The sequence below is a fragment of the Anopheles marshallii genome, chromosome 2 (assembly GCF_943734725.1).
Source record: "Anopheles marshallii chromosome 2, idAnoMarsDA_429_01, whole genome shotgun sequence".
NCBI classification, from domain to species: Eukaryota; Metazoa; Arthropoda; class Insecta; order Diptera; family Culicidae; genus Anopheles; species Anopheles marshallii.
Genome location: NC_071326.1, coordinates 2,153,094 through 2,172,773, shown reverse-complemented (window position 1 = coordinate 2,172,773; position 19,680 = coordinate 2,153,094). Strand labels below are relative to the sequence as shown.

The 19,680-nt window shown below is 42.9% G+C and overlaps 5 protein-coding genes across 5 annotated transcripts; 1 reads left to right on the top strand and 4 right to left on the bottom strand.

Moving 5' to 3' along the window:
- Positions 1 to 5,793: 5,793 nt before the first annotated feature.
- On the bottom strand, positions 5,794 to 8,536 carry LOC128707549 (KH domain-containing protein akap-1). The gene is made up of 4 exons (XM_053802506.1): positions 7,403 to 8,536; positions 6,893 to 7,280; positions 6,698 to 6,831; positions 5,794 to 5,853 (listed from the first exon to the last, which is right to left on the bottom strand). Exons 1-4 carry the CDS (start codon positions 8,534 to 8,536, stop codon positions 5,794 to 5,796), a joined length of 1,716 nt encoding a protein of 571 aa, XP_053658481.1.
- Positions 8,537 to 9,546: 1,010 nt separating this feature from the next.
- On the top strand, positions 9,547 to 10,992 carry LOC128719555 (LSM12 homolog A). The gene is made up of 5 exons (XM_053813182.1): positions 9,547 to 9,727; positions 9,970 to 10,103; positions 10,314 to 10,433; positions 10,743 to 10,859; positions 10,921 to 10,992. Exons 1-5 carry the CDS (start codon positions 9,604 to 9,606, stop codon positions 10,990 to 10,992), a joined length of 567 nt encoding a protein of 188 aa, XP_053669157.1. The 5' UTR covers positions 9,547 to 9,603.
- Positions 10,993 to 11,786: 794 nt separating this feature from the next.
- LOC128708237 (uncharacterized) lies at positions 11,787 to 13,046 on the bottom strand. The gene is made up of 4 exons (XM_053803197.1): positions 12,968 to 13,046; positions 12,461 to 12,898; positions 12,091 to 12,387; positions 11,787 to 11,959 (listed from the first exon to the last, which is right to left on the bottom strand). The coding sequence occupies exons 1-4, from the start codon at positions 13,044 to 13,046 to the stop codon at positions 11,787 to 11,789; spliced, it is 987 nt and encodes a 328-aa protein (XP_053659172.1).
- A 3,252-nt stretch (positions 13,047 to 16,298) lies between these two features.
- On the bottom strand, positions 16,299 to 18,032 carry LOC128709366 (ubiquitin-conjugating enzyme E2 G2). Its single transcript, XM_053804364.1, has 6 exons — positions 17,990 to 18,032; positions 17,747 to 17,828; positions 17,564 to 17,682; positions 17,287 to 17,346; positions 17,140 to 17,220; positions 16,299 to 16,417 (listed from the first exon to the last, which is right to left on the bottom strand). The coding sequence occupies exons 1-6, from the start codon at positions 18,030 to 18,032 to the stop codon at positions 16,299 to 16,301; spliced, it is 504 nt and encodes a 167-aa protein (XP_053660339.1).
- A 520-nt stretch (positions 18,033 to 18,552) lies between these two features.
- LOC128710150 (NADH dehydrogenase [ubiquinone] flavoprotein 2, mitochondrial) lies at positions 18,553 to 19,589 on the bottom strand. Its single transcript, XM_053805190.1, has 5 exons — positions 19,563 to 19,589; positions 19,328 to 19,453; positions 18,968 to 19,243; positions 18,787 to 18,906; positions 18,553 to 18,723 (listed from the first exon to the last, which is right to left on the bottom strand). Exons 1-5 carry the CDS (start codon positions 19,587 to 19,589, stop codon positions 18,553 to 18,555), a joined length of 720 nt encoding a protein of 239 aa, XP_053661165.1.
- Between the last annotated feature and the right edge of the window lie 91 nt (positions 19,590 to 19,680).

Here is a 19,680-nt window from a genome sequence, read left to right as displayed (position 1 = left end):
AGATTATGTTTGGTTAGTCCGAGCAAATACTTTATATGTTTTATTGCACTCACATATAACCGGGCGTGACTCGCAGATGCGGTGCACTGGTCCGGTCGCACCTCACCCTAGGAACGGGGTGCACACAAAATAGGGCCAGCCGGAGGGTTGGCGTATTTGTGACGGAGTCGGTTGAAATATCAGTACATGCCATCGTCAAAAAAGGTATTGTATTTTTTGGCTGTTTTGCTCGATTTTTGGGATGTTGTACCGCTTTTTTTTCGTAAACCTACCATGTAGGATGGTTTTACATAATGTTTAACCACAAACTACTTATATAATACATTCCGTTCTATTCGATAAAAAATAAATTGCCTGTAGGCGGAGGGGAGAGTTTTTGAGATTGGTCGCGGGGGCACACGATAATTAATTGCACGTAAGGATAGCGCAACACGCATTAAATTTTAAAATATACTAATAAGACAAAAGAACCCGCGGAAACGGATGGGCGTGATGTGCACAGGAGACCAATGCACTGATGCACTGGGTGGTGTTTCATTCTCAATAAGCTGCCGCAAGCGTGAGGACTTTTGAAAAGTGGTTTTAAAGACACTTTTAAAAACGAGTATTAATCACAACTACCTACAGTCAACAGTAATGCTTAATACCCATAAAAATAAAAACAAAATGCTTGTACAAATTTGGTTGTTTCCGCATTCAAAACTTTGATAATTGGCATGAAAAGTCCACTAGCACCAAAGCACACGAAGGAAACATTTGGATGATTTTGTAGAAAATAAAGTTGACTTTTTCAACTCCCCGTAGGATATAGGAAATAAAGGTAGTAAACAATAAACTAAAAATAAAACTACAATTACATCCCAACAAGCCCTTGCGGCGGAGATTACGGAGAAGGTCCCGGCGACCTTCGACGACAACTCTTGATAGTAAGCCGCTTGAGAGTTTTAGTTATACAATCATCTTTGCTTACTGGTTAGTTACAGGCGATTCTAGAATTACACAGCAAAAGCAGCAGAATCACACGAAGAATCGTACCGGTTTAAATCACTAAGGAACTTTTACGACTATTTCATGATCATCGACGTATGGAATATTAGAATAGTCGTAGAAGCACATAAGACTCGTTTCGATTTCACGCAATGACAACCTGGCCAAGGTTTTTATCATTAACAATGTTTGCTGTTTGAGCTAACGAATCTACATTGTGGACATACAGCCAGCGACGGTTGCACGATTCTAGAAAAGCATACAAGGCAGTTGTTGCTGAGTAACATAATTATATGTCGATGCATATTCCTACGTGTCCTAAACTCTAGATACTGTTCACACCACCATTTGTCGTGTTCTTTCAAACAAAACTCGATTGATGGTATTCCATGGAACAGTCTCATATTGGCTGCTGGTTCGATTTATGTAGTTTGTCAGGACATCATCTTCCACCGCAAGACATTCCTTTAAATCACAGCTCTGTGGTGTTTTGTTTCCGTTATGCATTACTTGCTGGTACACCAATTTCATAAGTCCCTAAGGCAACGATATTATTTCTATTGTTTCTTCTGAGTATTATAAAATTATAATATGAATAAAAAAATTAAATTATGAGAGAAACATACTAAAATAAATGAATATTAGTTCTACTTAGAAAATCCTTTTTTTGTTACCACATACCACATCTAACGGAAGCACCCGACTATTATTAGATGAGGTCTTGACCCGCGGCTTCGGGGTAGTTGCACTTCAGGAGCTAAGCTGGAAAGATACGATGGTGCGTCAGTATCGCAGCAACTGAACTATCTACCAGAGTGGTGGAGAGTCGCGCGAGATCGGTACTGCGTTCATGGTGCTGCGTGCTATGCAACAGAGGGTGACCGGGTAGTGGCCGGTCAACGAACGAATGTGCAGGTTGAGGATTTGTAGAGATTCTTCAACCTGAGCATCATAAATGTGCACAGTCCGCACCTTGGGAGCACCGATGAAGAAATTGAGCTCTTCTTTACGCAGCTGGAGAGGAAGTACGATCCCTGCCCGCAACACGATGAGAAGATCGTCATCGGAGACCTTAATCCTCAGGTCGGACAGGAGGAGGCATATAACCAACGATTGGAAGCTTCAACGCACACCAACTGACAAACGTAAACGGCCACAGGCTTATCAATTTTTCCTCCTCCAAGCACATGAACATTCTCAAAACCTTCTTCCAGCACCTACCGCGCTTCAGCTACACCTGGAGATCACCACTGCAGAGATATTACCAAATCGAGCACGTTCTAATTTACGGAAGGTAATTCTCGAATATTATCAACGTCGAAACTTACAGCGGCGCAAATGTCGACTCGGACCATTTCCTGCTCATGGTAAAACTACGCCAGAAACTATCCGTGGTCAACAACAACTGAGTCAGCCCACCACAAGGCAGCAGACCCTGCTCTTTCAGGACAAGTAACACCGTTTAGGAGCAGGCTCGGGGCGAATTTGTTACTAAAACCTCAATGTTCCAAGATACAGAAGGAAATCTCCTGAGAGAAGAGCAAAAGGTGAACGAAAGCTGGAAGTGATATTTCAAAGAACACCTGAACGGAGCAGAGGCAGGAGATGCTGGTGCAAGTGGCAGAATAAGGCAACTACTACAACTGCAGAACAACGACAACACCAGCGACAGTAATAGTGCAGATGACGAGATGCCTCCGCAATCTCTGGATGAGATTGTCAACGCCATCAAGCAGCTTAAGAAGGAATCTGCTGGCAGTGATGGGTTGGAGGCCGAACACTTCAAGAGGTTGGCGATCGAAATGCAACAACTAACCGTGGCAATCTGGGAGTAGAAAGAGCTACCGGAGGAGAGAAAGCTGAGTGTCATTCTTCCAGTCTACAAAAAGAGCGCCAAGCTAGAATGCTCGAATTTTCGAGCCATGGGTTTGTTACAGGCAAATCCACCACCGACCAAATTTTCCTCCAGAAGTGGCGAGAGTGTCAGATCCCTACTAGAACGCACCACCTGTTCATCGATTTCAAGGCGGCCTACGATACCATAGCTCGGAAGGACCTATGGAACATCATGCAGCGGAACCACTCTTCTGGAAAGTTGATCCGACCGTTGGAGGCCACCATAAACAGGATGCAGTGTAAGGTGGGAGTATCGAATATGTTGTCGGAATCGTTCGAATCTCACAAGGGTCTGAGGCAAGGTGACGGACTCTCCTGTCTACTCGTCAATATCGCCTTGGAAGGTGTCATACGAAGCGCGGGGCTAGACATCCGTGGCATGATATTCTACCGGTCTCTTTAATTTTTTGGCGGATGACATTGGCATCATTGGCAAATCGACAGTGATGGTGTGCGAGGCGTACACCAGAATCAAACGTGAAGCAGCAAGAATTGGATTGAGAATAAATGCAACCGTAGGTTCAGCCCGTGATAGGGCAAAATTGGGAGGCAACGAGAAAACCAGCGAGGATCACCAGCGAAATTCGAAGATGCAATGTGCAGGGGAATCGTGCATACCATCGTGAATCGTTTCACCATGTGCTAAGATCCAGAAGACTTCGGAACCGCATAAAATGTGAGATATATCGAACATTGATTCGCCTGGTGGTCCTCTATGGACAGGAGTCTTGGACCATCCGAGCGGAGGATGCAAGCGCCTTGGACGTGTTTGAGCGACGCATTCTCTGAACCATCTTTGGCGGTGTGTTCGAAAATGGAGTGTAGAGGAGAAGGATGAACCACGAACTTGCCGAGCTGTACGACGAATCGGACATCCTGGCGGTGGCGGAAACCGGAAGGATACGATGGCTGAGGCATGATATGAGGATGATGTTGGACTCATGCCCCACAAAGAAGGTGTTCGACAGCGAAAGTGGATCAGGTGAAGCAATACCTATCGGAAATCGGGGCTTCATGGATGGGAAGCTTTAGCCAGGGATCGAGCATCCTGGAGAATAATTGTTGACCGGACCATGTCACGACGACGTGCTGCATCGTACGTGTTGATCAAACCGCACCGCACGTGCACAAGCAAAATACCCTGACGAGAAAACTTTATCGAAACATTTTACACCGCCTCGTGATCGGGTGATCAATCAAATCAGGCTACAGCATCGACCACGCAACAGTATTTCCGTTCATCATGTTGTTTTATGGTGCCGTGATTCATATCGAGACTGCATTGACCCATTAATATTTAAAAAGAAGCAGCACACATAACAACGTAACAATAATCTTCGCCAAACCGGTCAAAACCGTAACCTGCTGCTGTTTCGGGCAGAAAACGATAGCTGAAACACAAGTAGACGCAATGACTTTTGGAAAGTTGAACTCGCGGCTGCCGTTGTTTGCCACATGTTGGTGGTGTTCACATGGGACGGGCCCCAATGTACAAAATATTTGAAAGTAAGGTACCTATGCCAAATGACTTTTTCTGAAAGTTAAGCGATACACGATGCTATTCAAAAACACGAAGTAAGATGACAGTAAACGGTTTTTGGGTTGGAAATATGTAACAACTAAACTAAATAGTTGGTTTTAACATTGCTGCAAACATGATGGAAAAGTTAACTACATTTCCAATAAGGAAAAATAACTACATCTTCAAACAAGTGTACAAAGATGCTGACGAATTTAAGTCTCTCTGTGCTATCTCTCTCGTTTTCTCATTCTGGCTGTGGCGAGATCTGCGTACCTTGAAATGTCTCGTGCATTCGTCGTTGTAGGGGGATTGTATGCTATTCTTTTTCCTCACAAAATACGCATCCGTATTGCACAAGCGTCGTCGAAGACACTCGGATTTGGCCTAATTAACGCAGAGCGGTTACTAAATTTAGAACGATCCGTATTTTCAGTGTAACTGTGCGGTACCGTATTGAGCTAACAACTTTGAACGAACTAACAAATACGCCCATGGTGACCATACCTATTTCATACCGCTTCCACAAATTCCTCTTTTGTCTCGTTAACCCGATGGTCAGCACATTGTGTGGACAGGAAAAAGATTTTCTTTCGCTGATTCACCGGGGAACGAGGGGTTTCTTTCCTGCGTACTATGAAGCAACAAGGGTATTCGTAAGATCAATTAATTTTGTTGAATTTATTTCATAAATACCCTTATACAAAATCACTAAAATAATAAAGTGTCTTAGCGGGCAGTACTGGTAAGACACGTGAAGAAAAAAAAAGAAAACTTGAACGACAGGTTTTTGCATTCTTATGTTTTTTGTTTAACGTATTATTCACAAAGTTTCTTCATTTAATAAATGTAACAGTAACGAGGAAGGACTGTAGTAATGAGAGTATGACAATAAAGAGGCGCACGGTTAGTTCCAAGCGCGAACGATGATCAACAGAATGTTATTTTTTATGCATGTGAGACATGAAATATAGGCTGATGGTTTGATGAAAGCGCACCCCCAAGTTTAGGTATGGCTAGAATAATACGTTGCAGTCACGTTACCCAAAAAATGGATACAGATTTAAGGTACCGGATCGACAACCAGAGCACGAGAAGATGGTTAGTAAATTTTGGGAACCTTGGCTTCTTGAAACAAACCATGTCGCGTTTATCGAATGTCACATATTTCTGATTGTGCAGATACTTTCATCCTCCCTGCTATTTCAAGTCCTTCACACCACCACTCAACGCAAAACAGTCTGAAGATCGTTCGTTCTTTGCTAAAAAAAATCAGTCCCCCATTTTCTCCGTAACGCGTTCCCTATGTTCAATCTCACCGTGTTGTTTTCCTTATATATGCATTTTTAAATTTGTTATTAATTTGTTCACCTACTTTGCATTCACACAGTTCAGTCAATCCATCTGGCATAGCCGCGAGCAACCATTTCTTGATTTATGAAAATTACATTCTGGAAGATAAAGAGATAAGAAGGAAAATAGAAAGTTTTAAAATCGGGTCGTCGCTATGAATAAATAAAATTAAACTAGCTTAAAAATCGAAATTTTTGCACATGGTAATGTTTTGGTGGCATGATGATAGCTGCGCCGGTATTCACACGAACGGACAGGACAGGACAGGGCAAAACCCCATTCGGACCAATCCCCCGTACGCAGGACTGACTATCCAGCTGCGGGTAAATAATGTCACAGAAAGCCAGAAATGACAGGCTTAGACCTCTTCAGGTCGTTGTGCCGATTAAGAAGAAGAAAGTGTTTGGTAGGAATGATTGAACAAAACAAGAATTTTTATCTAATCATTGCACACGTTATGATCGAAATTACCACTTATTCCTGTGATATTACCATTGAAAATAACCAAACAGTACAAAGGAATATTTCAATATTGCACGAATAATATTCCTTACGGTTGCTGCACTAATACAAGTAAAGTTTGAAATTAAAAACATAGTTCACTATCAAACAAGCTATCGCTAAGTTTCCGCAACTGCAGCGACCAAAACCTTTGCCACCTACGGTACCACACTTAAGGAAAGGAAGGGATTTGAGGCGACGCCGCAGATAAGGGCGCCAATCTAACCGCAAGCTATAAACATCTACACTGTTAAAACTTAAATTTGATAAGCTAGTGAGGTTGTTTGGTTGTTTCGTTCGCTCGTTTCGTTATGTACTACTTGAGACACCAATTTGTTTCCAATTTTACGATTAGCTTCAAACAATGGACCATTTTACACTAGTATTTCAAAGCGAATCATTAATATGTAATTAAGGAATGTTTGTATTGAAAAAACTTACATCTTTTGCTATTGAAGAAAATAGGTAAATTTCGGGAATACCCTCCTCAGTATAGCCCGCTACTTGTGCCTGCATAATAGCACTGTTTGTTAACCTACGGAACAGTTCGGTAGCTTCCACGGACCAGCTCTCATCTGAAATAAAAGCAGTAAAATCAATAAAATTCGTAAAATCATTAAAATTACCAATCCTTACCAATCGGTTCAATGTTTGACAGCACACATTCTATCGATTGAAACGGTACGGAGATGAAATCTGTTCGGATTTGACGTAGGTTTTGTGGGGGCAACATCGACAAACCACCGTAGTCCAAGTATTTCACTAACACCAAATTGCTTTCCGGGATGTGTTGTACGACCTGCGCCCGGTACCAGTTGTCGGCGACGAACGCGACACAGACCGCGTTCGGAATGATCTCTGGCAATGCGGGAGCCTTGTTGAGCGTGTAGCTTTGATTAAGAGAGTGCTGCATACTGTTAAGCGTCAGGTGGGTTGGATGCAGCGGTTGATGTACGAACAGATGGCCCACGTTTATGATACAGCTAATGGCGACGTCATTGTTGATACCCTCGACCAGCGGCAGCTAAAATAGGAGGTACGCAAACGCAAAAAAAACACCAATATGAAACACCCATAGCAAAGTGATCAATGGACAAGGCAAGGCGCGATTATATTTGTAAATAAACACCTAAAAACAATACTTACGCTTGAACACGTGTCATTCATCAACGATATTGGTATGACCGTTTCGACGCGGCTAATTTCAATGCGCTGCAGTGTAAGAGTTGGAAACCGTTTCAACGGGAACTTCTCCCGGATTACAGCCAACGCGTTCTTAATTTCCTGCTGCGTACCGTCCAGCGTGCAAATTTTGCTATCGTGTGTGCCCGGATTTCGTTTGATTATTACATTGGCACCGGTCTTCTTTTTGACGTGTTTTACAAACGTTCCATCCTTGCCAAGCATACCGGCTACGAGGAAAGCGGGCACAAGGAACTCGTACATCGACGCCGACGGTCCGACCGAATGCGGCGGGCTGGAACCCTTACCCGAGTCCTCGGAACGCACGCTACAAATGCTAAGCGGAGGGCTACCGGTTTGTTCATTGCGTTCATCAAACGGTTCCGTTTTACGGTCAAAGGTATCATCACCATTGGTCGTATCGTCACCCACCGTCACACTGTTACCGTTCACCCGGTCACTCTCATTGTTTTGTGTTTGCTGCTGTGGCGTATGTTTCTGGGATGGGGAAGCGTCCGGACTGGATTGGTTACCATTTTCATCCGACACTCGAAAGTGTCCACTCTGCAGTGACGCCACCTTGGTCGGGCGTATCACGATCGGTTCCTTCGTCGGTTCCATCATTTGGTTGAATTTTCTCAGGTTGGTCGGATAGCGTGAAACAACCGAGCCAGGTAAGTCAATCGATGGGCTGAAGCTAAACTCCTCATTATCATGTTCGAGTAGGTGCGTACGGCCCAACAGGTCGTTTGTATCGTCGCCCTTGGAGGGACTCTTGTTCGGCACGATGTCTATCGGGGCTGAACGTGACGAACTGGCCGACGAATGACCCGAACCCGAACAATTTTCCCAGTTTTCCACTCCATTGCCACTGTTGGCCGACTGTTGTATTGGTAGCGAGGAACTCTGTCGCATGTCCGGCTCGAGCTCTGCTGCAGAGACACCGCGCGATGGCATGATCGCACTTTCACATTTTTTGCTTTTTTCTCCACCTCGATCACCTGCGTCCGGCTTAAATTTGCGGCGGTACCAAACCAGTCCCACAATTAGTGCAAGACTCGGCAGCGATAGGAACAGCAGTGGACGACCGGCAATCATTATTGGATTTTGCAATGCGGCACTGAAATGATGCGGAATTTCAAAACGCTCTATACATGTACATGTACTTCGGAGCAACTGTAGCACAGTGAACCCGGCGAATGCGCAAATATCGCACGAAATACGACTGGCTGGTGCAAGATTATATCTTCCGGCTGATACTTACGCTTGATATCTACGATAAGCGTTATATTTGGTTAAAATGGAATTTAAATCTCTATTTTATTCGCACTTAAACCCCCAACTAACGCACACGTGTATTGAGGTTTATGTTGGCTAATACAAACATGGCGATCTCGGAATACCGGCTGCCGTTCTCTTTGGACGAAGGTTGCTGCCGCAAGCATTTTTTCTACCTGCCAAACCCGGCCTGACATTTCGAGGCGTTTACTAGCTGATGTTGAAACGTTCGTTTTGCACGACACCGCACCGAGGAACAGCTCAACTAGCGCGCATAAACCTCTCCGACGAATTCCTGCTCAGCAGTTGCTGCAGCAATTGAATTGTGCTAAAAAATTAGTACAACACTTTATTCTTCCTGTTCCTGTGGAATTTGTCCTTGGAATATTTTGTCTGCTTTCATTGGGCTCGGTGGACGAGCTTATACCAGGAATTTAAATATGTCTACATTTCTAGGTGTCCAAGTACAAAGTTGTTCGTCTGCAAGGTATTTTCGCAAGAACAAATGTCGGAATCAGTGGAACTAAATGTTGCAAAATTGCGATCATCATCGGAACATTGTTCAGCAAAAAGATTGCTGGTGTAATTTAATTGTTTTACAGCCTACGAGGACACTTGTTTTGATCAGCAATTTAAATTTTCAGCACATTGATGCCGGTGCTTTCAGCACTCCTGAATCCAATATGGCTGAACAGCAGAAAAGCTGAACCGTCACCTTCGCTTGCTGCGCCTTTGTCTGTCAAACGTCATGTTGTGGAGAAAACTGCAATTCTGTCATTCTGATAATAATAAATGAACGATTGAGAAAGTACAGCCCGGAGAGAAACGACAGCAGTAGAAACGCGAATAAGTTGCAGCGCTCGACCGAAAATAAAAACACCGTCGTAATGGCTGGCCTGGTCCAGGACTGTTTCTCTATCGGTAGCACGGTAGAGTGCACGACCTGCTACAATGCCAACATCGAGGGCGAGGTGTTGGCGTTTGATCAGCAAACGAAAATGCTCATACTAAGTATCCTTTTCAAAGTGGCGTGAAAGTAAACCAAAGCAATTGGGAACCACCAAGTATGGTTCGGTATCGCTTGGGTGCTCCAACAAGCTATCTGATTGTGTGCTTGCAATGATTCTTTGTTTATGTTTCGAGATGCAGAACATATGCCCCTCGATGAATGTTGTTCATTTTTTCAATTGTTATCGTTTTAGCTCCCGCAAGATTTTCCTTAACTAGCTTTCTCCCCCCTCTCACCAAACCAGAATGCCCTTCGGCGAGTAAATCCGCAAAACTGAACGACGTTTACATCGTCAATCTGGCAATGTGCAGTGATGTTCAGGTGAAAAAGGAAGTCTGCATAGTTCCGGAGCAACCGCTGTCGTTAAATCTGGAGCGCGTAAGTATCGCCTTCTGGGTGCTTTTCCCGGTTGCTTACACATTACTCGGCGCTGCTGCTACTGATGCTAGCTGCTGCAAGAGTGACACTCGGTCGTTTGATGCAACTTGCAGCGCTGTTCACACTTCCAACACGGTTGATCTGCGTGTTTTGTTATACTTTTTCGGTGCACGTTCGCGCTAGTAAACGAATGCTTCCTTTCGCCTTCAGTTGAGCACCCGCACCAGAAATCAGGTGGAACAGAAACGACTCCAGCTTACGGCGCTTTCGGCCGGCGTCAGTCCCGAAGGTCAGAACCTTTACATGGCTATCGCACGCACTATCAAACAGGTAAGTTTGCCATTTTATTTTTTTTTTATTTTTGTACCAATTCATTCGCTTGAGGGTTTTCTTGTTATCGAATGAAATAAAATATAAAACGGCGCCAAAGCTTTGTTTACGCTTGAACTACTAAAAAGAAAATGCATCATCTATTCCTACGACGTTTGAATTCATAATTTCCATGACAACAAGCAGATCAATCTAATCATCGATAGCATTGGAAGCTTTTGATTGTTACTAACCTAACTAAAAAGTAAAAAAAATCCTGTACGAATATGTACAAACTATTTACTTCTTTCTTTCTATTGTTCATTTCAGGTCACCTGGTCCGGTCCAAATATTGTAGTCTGCAAAGACGTAACGATAACACCTCCATACAAAGTAGACAACGTGAACAGTTCCGACCAGCGGCAGCTGAGCTACGTGAAGAAGATCGTAAGTGCTCTAAACATACATCCGGAACCACACGTTATGTAATCTCATTGGATTATTTCAGGTGGAAAAACACGAAAACGATCAAGCCAACATAAATCAAAGCACATCGGCGGCAGACATAGCTGCGAATTGAGATGCCCAAACCATTTGGATATCTTGGTTTGGGTACGGATACGATGCGGGCGTGAATGGTGATGGCGCCGAGCCAAGGATCAAGCCGTGAATGTACTTTGTGCGGATGTATGGGTACCAAAAGGTGGAAGCATTCTTCGGTCCGGGGTCACAGTATGTTTGATTGATGATGAATGGGGTTTGGTATGGGCTAGGATCTGGACAAGGTTAGGCGGTTAGAGACGAATAGATCGAGTAAAATCACAACAACAAAAAAAAAACAATAAACATGTGAACAGTGAAAAGGTAATTATTCGCCATGCTCTAGGTTCTGTTCCGACGTACGGCCCTGACTGTATGACTGGTAAATTCCGAAAAACAATACACTAATGCAACAAAACTTAGGAAAACAGTTGTAATGAATTACAAAAAAAACAACCTTACTTCGTTCGCTCCTTTTTCGTTTATATTTTATATTTATTCAACCTAACAGCTGATGATCGGGGCCCGTTCTTCGTTAGCAATAAATAATACTCATGCACTTCATAAATACTTATAAAAACTGTTTGCTTTGCAGTAATGACTATTTACATTCGGCTTGAATGCATTTCAATTGGGTTTCCTACTGTAGTTACAAACATCGATGTGTGAAACAAACATACCGAGGATAAAACGCATAAACACCACATACCTATATGTAACCTAATCTAGATTTTTTTTTCATTTTGTTCGTATTTCGCTAGTCGATGCTTATAATTCGGGATGGTATGTTTTAAATTGCTATTTACCTAACACTTAGAGCTACCTTGATGCGCTTTACCAAAACTTTTTCACCCCAAATATGCTTCCCATTAGGTCACGATCGAGAAAGCTGAACCCGGTATAGTCTGGTGAATCGCCCGCATCGGTTTCATTCTCCTGCACGCTATCGGCACCACCGTCATCATCGTCATCTTCCTCGTCGTCATCATCCTCCTCGTCGTCTTCGTCTGTAGGTTTTGAAGCAAAATGAAGAAAAGACAATAGTACATTAAATTAAATTATCCAGCATGATGTTTGGTCTCTTTAAAAAAAAACTCGAGAGTTCGAAAGTCTTGTTAAATACGACAGGTATACGTACCGAGCGAAAATCCGAATAATTCCTCCGCTTCATCTTCCTCATCCTCATCGTCCTCGTCGCCCACATCGATATCATCAACCGGTGGAAGTGGTTCCGCATCCATGACGGACAATCCACGGGGACCAAACTTGAAGCAGGACACTCGCAGCACCGCTTCTACTTCATCATCCGCCCTTAGCTCCAGCCCGAGGCAAGCCTTAAAGCCCTCGTTAGCCTTTCGTGAGATGCCGTAAACGCGTCCACAGAATCGATTATATCCACCGGGCAGTGGCAAACAGACTGGAGTTGCTCTTCGTGCTGCAAGTGGTAAAAAACTCAATTTTAATTATGTACTTCCTTTTTTATACCGCTGTAGCGCAAGTCATTTTACCCGAAATGACACGATTCACGATCATACGATCGGCAAACTTCACACCAACAGACATACGATCACCATCGAGATACTGTATCACGGCACAACCAGGACCTTTTACTGGAAACAGCGGTACATCAATGTCCCGGCAACAGTTACACTCGTACGCCGTGCACCGACAGTATCGATTTATTAAACTCGAATCATCCATATTGACCACGGTCGCTTCGCTCACCGTTTCCTGTGGTACAACGTTCGATTCTTCCAACACCTCATTTACCACTTCTGGGCTGGCAACTTCATCTTCAATTTCGTTAGTTTCCGTACTCTCCGGCAGTGCTTCGCTTCCCACATCTTGCTGATTTTCCGAACCCGATACATCCTCGTACGTGTCGACCGCATTCTGCTTCTGCTGTCCCAAACCATTACTACCGGGTATAATATTGGAAGCAATATCTAAAAGAAAAAGAGAAAAAAGAGGTTAGATATAATATATTTGGGTCTTGCTTTACGTAGGTGACTCACTTTCAAGCTTTCTCGCCGAAGAAATGCTTAGCGCCGAGCACAGTACGACCGCCGTCCAAAGGGTGTAAGAAATTCTCATCTTTTAGTTAAAACAAAAATGCTGTTAAAGAATGAACTTAATTAAAATTCCAAAAAGAAACAATATTGGAAAATTCAAACAATGAAAGTCGTCCAAGCCGTGCACATTCCAACGTGCGCGATTGTCGTCATTGATCGCAGCATCGATCACCATCCTTGTTTGTACCCACCCCAGACGGAGGTGGTGTGGCCCTGTGGCACACTACCGCCTCCACAACAAAAGGAGGTCACACATACGCATAATGTTTCCAGACACCGAAACTTTCACGAAAATTTTCGATCGCACCCGTCGTCGTCGTCGTTCCGCCCTCCAGGAACAGGTGTTTGTCAGGGGAAAGAAAACCAAATCAATTTGGATTTGACCAACCAAACGATGGGCCGCCGATGGGATTCGGATGATCGGACCTTTCGAAAGCTTTCACGCCGTGTTCTCGCTACCAGAGCGCCTGTTTAATGCTACCGACCACATTAACCGACCACATTGTCCATAGCATCGATCGAGTGTAATGTAATAAAAAATCTATAATGAACTTAATAAACTGTATAGCGCCCAAGAAAGTAATGGCGGGAAGCAATTAAACGGTTAATCCGTATGTATAAGTATATACCGCTAATCACACGACTAACAACCGCTAACTGGAGCAATTGGATTAGTTTGCGAATGATCTCCGGAATTCTAAATAACACGAGCGATCACAATTAGGTCCATAATTGAACCGCTAAGTTATTCCATAAAAAACCGGCATTTGCTCGGGCCCGTTGTACCATCGAGAAGCGTGTCCAATAGTGTGTGATAGAGCAAATCTTTCCACTTTTTCATGGTACCTACAACACTGAAGGAAAGCACCGGTAAATTTTACCAATTGAGGAATCATAATTAAAAACCGTTGAATGAATGGCTAACCATTTGTCATGGTATGAAAACGGGATTAATGTAACTATTGGGGTTTCAGACGGCTGAAACGCTTTTATTAGTGTTGATTTTCGCACCAAGTTCTTCCAATTAGCATTTAAAATTAATTTTATAGTCATTTAAAAAGGCCATCTAAACGGTTTCATGAATATACTTTAATTTTTCTATTTAGATTTTCTTTTCTAGCCCGCTTTAGAAAGTTTCAAAGTTGAAAATATTTGCCGGTTTATCCAGCGATGAAGTATATATGCGAAAAAACTTCATGTACCATAACCAGCAACTCCACAATTCCAACGTCTAGGTTTATCGACCAGGCAGCATTATGTGCCTGCTTGCTCGATTGATTCTACTAATTACCGTTAAAATGCCTTATCTCATTAAACACCGTTACCGTGTGTCTAGGCAGAATGGATTGCAGCTGTAGCAAAACATAAAAAGAAACTTGCCCATGTGATCGTGTTGGTCGGAATGATCAAGAAGCATGAAGGAACTCCGATTAAAGATTTTTGTTTTAACCCTTCCAATTGAAGTGTTTGCAAAATCCAAACATGACGCCAACAGGACAGTAAAACAAGAAAGAGGCAACGAGAATAAACAAAAACTGACAATAACGTCGTAACGGGTTTTTTCCCCATTTTCTTACAATGGATCAGGAAATCAAACAGCGGTATTTAGATATGATTTATGTTGTATATAAAAAAGCGCACATAACCACTAACTTCACGGCAAAGAATTCAAAACCCACACTAACACTGAACAGATTCCAGATTGATCACACTGGTTGAGCCGTACCGTACCTTTCTCTTCGACGTCTCACGATCGAATGAACCACGAAGCAGATGATCGGAAGAAAGCAGCCCGTGACACAATTTTTGCGTTCATTCCCCACTGTGCAGCGCCAATGGGTCCGATGCTTCACCACCGTTCCCATCTGGATCCGGTGGTACCGCGCATATTCTCGCACCCTCCTGGGGAATGATGTGGCCGTTAGTGTGTTGCCTTCTGGGGTTGTTCGATTTGATTGGTTCCTTTGTTCGTTTCTTACATTCGTTTGTTTGTTCTATCAGACGCGTGAGCGTTAGATGTGCGATTCTAACGGTGTTCTCTGCGGTGGTACCACTCCAGCATAAAACACGCACATACAATTAAGCTTTCCACAACAACCGGGGCTTATCATGAGCTTGGAGCGTTTGCTTCCCTTTTCTGTAAACAGTAAGATACAGCCAAAGAAAAAGCTGATCTACTGACAAGATCCAGCTGTACATCAGCAGGTGGTTGATGGTAATGATCATGGCTTTATTGTCGGTGCCAAATTCATTAATCACATAACGCTAGTTGTTAGTTCTACGCGATCAACATAAGATCAGCACGACTATTCGGAGATTTAAATGCCAATCGGTCAGATTTCGTAGTATAGGTAATGCTTTCCGTCCAACAAGGGAGTTAAATGTGTCAATTTCGCGTAAGTACATATACGGAGTTTTGGGGACATTTTTTCTCCCTTTTTTATCCGGAAACGTTTGGACGAAAGACTGAAAAAGCTTTCACTAGTGAAAGGGAAGTTTCCAAGCGAGGAACCTTTTGCTGCACGTGTGTGCATTTACCGTGTGCAACGCGTGTCGTTCGTTGATATTGGCTTGTATATTCTGCATTGAGCCAAGGGGGTTTGTGGACGTGTTGCACGATTTGTGCTATGGCCTTTTTTCATGGGCAAAACCATTCCTGTAAACTGTATGTTGCTTGTAAGTACACTATCGATGGAAATGGACGATACTTTCGATTTTAGTATATTATATATATATATGGAAAGACTCTCCACGCGGCTTGTAGCTTTATTTGTTCGTTTTTATTATCACATGCAAACTAAAAACAATCTAATGGTGGTAGCCTTTTTAACGGAATGGTTAATACAATAGGGTGATACAAAACAAAACTTCTTGGTCCGCAATATGAATAAAACTTCAACCCAAATGAAAAACTCATAGCCCCGATATCGAAGTCATCGTCCAAAGCGTGGTTTTAGAACCACTTATAAGAAAACGTACGCAGAAACAAACAAAAAGAACTTGAGAACAAACAAATCAATATTAATACAATTATTCATTCATTGCTTTCCCCCCACACACAGTATACGAAACCACACGCTTTTTATGTATTATTTGTCTACCGTTTCGTTTCGTTAAATCCAAGCATTAGCCAGTAGTACTCTGCTTCCATAAACAACAAACATAAAGAAAGATCAACTACACACGATTGCCAAATTCGATTCGATGGCCTCCCCATTATATTCTCTCTGCCACGATTGTTATGGTCGGAGTGATGTACGGGAACAGGAAGCTTTTAGGATGCAAGGCCTAACGTTTTGCGTACGATACGTCGGGCAATTTTGTTAAACTCTTCCCTGTTTTCGCGCCACATTATCGCCGCATCCACGTTTGCACCGGATTCGTCATTTGGTTCTGTAAAAAAAAATGAAGCAAGCGGTGAACGAATTAAAGAAACGAAGCAGCAACTATTGCTTATTGGTGTTTTGTTTTCAGTTGAAGCTGCTCATTGCTAATATTAGTAGGTATTGTAATAATAATGATAATTTAGTCTTCGCTCTATTATTACATTAAATTAAAGAAGTCTAATTTGAAAGCGTTTAGAATCGATGATAGTCCTTAAAGAATTAATTTTCAATGGAATTAACTTTGAATGTTGGCTCGCTTGGATGGCATTACAACTAGCAAGAAAAGGCGTGTTGCAGTGCGTTCAATATGAACCAGACGACTTGTTTGGGCAATTTATACTAACATCAGTTTATTCGATTGGGGTTCAAATGCAATAAAAGTTGTTGTTCAGATTTAGACTGCAGGACTTGATATGCACTAGAGATACATTGCCGAATCCCATAGAAAGCTTTTTCATAGTTAGCACTCGGCGTCCGAAATTTGGAATATTTTCAAAAGTAAATACGGTATGGTACAATATGAATAACTTTCGAATACAATAGCTGTTATTATTTATTTTGGGAGATTATTATAATGCAATACTTCGTAATTAATTATGGAAAACCTCGATACATGACCAAAGTAAGATCTAAATTAAATCCATATTTTAATAATGAATTTCAAAACATGATAATCATCGTGAAGTAGGATCATTTTTTTAAGTGATAAAATAAAGGCTTCAAACTTACCGGCCAACATACTAACAACACTTAGTAAGATCTTTTCCACACTTTGTACAGGACTCCAGCGCTCAGCTGATAATTCATATCCTAATGGGAAGAGAAAGAACCGTCATTAAACTGCCTGCACACGCCTGCTATTTTTGTTCGACAAACCTAGCGGATCGTCTCCCGGTGCATGTAAAATCGATATACAGACACGACCGTCAGTAAAAACTAGAACAAAATAAAAACCCATTAATCTCTGTATTACAATCGAGTAGAGGTCCGGTATAAGGCTATTCGCAAGGAGGAAATGCCTTGTAAAATTTGAAATATTTGTAAAAACTCAACACTATGTTGATAATACGGCAAATGCCGTCATTATGGAATAAATAAATAAATAATCTCTGTATTAGATTTGTCTCATACGCCAGGCATTAATGAAACTTACTGTTGGGGTGGAACATTTCACACGTAAATTTCATCTTCGGTGGACTGAGCGGATAGTCCGGCGGAAACACAAGTTTGGCTGTGAAAATTCCACCCTCGAAGCAGGTTCCTTCCGGACCGCTGGAATGAGAGTGATACGAGCTTAGCGAATGAGAATTGAACTTTGACCAACAAGGCAACTCACGTAATTAGGGCTTCCCATTCGAAAAAGTTCTCCTCACTGATCGGACCAGCAATGATACCTTCCGGAGGGTTTAGGGTGAGTTCTGAAAAGAGCCCGGAAACAAAAGTCGCCCCGGACGGATGATAAAATTAGGCACCGATTGGCACATCCAAGAGAGTGCTCTGCTTGCTTCATGGCAAAAGTGTAACGCCTGCTGCCATCGCAAGGTGCTGATGATAACACTGATTGCACCATACTACTTACGTCTGTATTCGGCCATTAGGCGCCTTAAGGCGGAACCTGCCATGCTGGGTAATGTGTAGCGGAATCTTGGTAAACGTTTGTACGAAACTATTCCGATTACAGTGAAGATTTCTCTTTTTCGATGCAAACAAACGGAACGTAAAAAAACTAGGTTTCACTTTGACGTCTCATGTTCGTGTACTGCTGTGTGGCGATTTTGACAGCGCATGTTTGTTTACGTCGTCAGTAAGCGCAATTGCAACAGTGGGTGGGTGCACCGCCATGGCAGGTGGGTTGGGTTGCGGGTGAATGTGTGAGCAGAGGAATAAAACAGTGCATCGATAATAAGATTTTTTTTTGCTGGACCGACTAACCAGGTCAATGCCATGTTTGTAAACGAAATTTGTCAGTAAAAAAAATATTCACCATCCTGTGAAACAATGGACACAATTTCCTGATACATCTGCTTTTAAACTGTGATGTCTTACTGTAACTGTAATTCAATATATTGTACAAAGCAGGTGATTGCTTTTTGCGTTTTTTATTCCTTCAACTAGGACGCGATAGAATAACGTTTAGCGAAACTACAGTCCTGCCTGGAGTCCAAACCCAGGACCTTTCGGTTCCTCGGTAAGTGAGGTCAGCTGACCCACTGGTTCAGAGGCAAATCGTCCATTGCGTGGTCCCGGGCGAGGCTGTTGTCCCTGTTTGAGACTTTTTAAAATTTCTTCCGTATCAGCTACACTTAAATCCTCCTGCAAAAAGAAATCAAAGCATTACTATTTAATTCTCCAGAACATGTGACTGCATGTACTAACGTAATAATCATCGTTCACTGCCAACATCGGAGCATTTACGCAAGCACCCAGACATTCCACCTCGGAGATAGTAAATTTACCATCTTTAGTAGTTTCTCCAACACCGATTCCCAGGTTTTTCTAAAATAGATTAAGAATGGTACTATGCCCTCTGCATCTTTTTTTTTTTGCTTTCTCTTACCTTGCAACATTCCAGCACTTCGTCGGATCCTAGCAACCAGCACGGGGTAGTAGTGCACACCTGAATGTGATACTTTCCGGTCGGTTTTCGCATAAACATTGTGTAGAATGTGGCCACTTCGTACACTCGCATATGGGGTAGACCCAGGATATCGGCCACCTTGTGCATGGCCGAGATTGGCAGCCAACCGTGCTGCCGTTGGGCAAGGTCCAGCAGCGGAATCATAGCACCCCGTTTGTGTCCCTCTGGATAGATGTTCAAAATGGCTTCGGCTCTCTGCAACGTAGCACGATGAAACATTATTCAGTAGGAATAGCTTATCGGCTCTTTTTTGATTTGAAGTATTTGGGCCCAAAATACCTTCTGATTATCGGCAGTAAACTCAAACAGAATGCTCGGATTATCTTCGGGAGTATCACGATGCACGAACAAATTGTCACTCAGCTTCACCGTTGACGTGCTCAGAGGCCGGGTGGCCCCGAGTCGCTGCAAAGGAGTAGGGAAACTTATGTAATATCGGAACTGCCGCTATCAACACAAGAGCCACAGCGGACTATTGAGCTGCAAAACTAAAATGATGATTGCGCTCGCTTACCAGGGTGTTAGCGAACAAGCGCAACATTACTGCGGTTCCGGACAATCGATTAGGACGGTGGAATTTTCTACCACCGCTAGAGCAATTGGTCAGTCGCAAAATTGCTCTTTTGTTGACA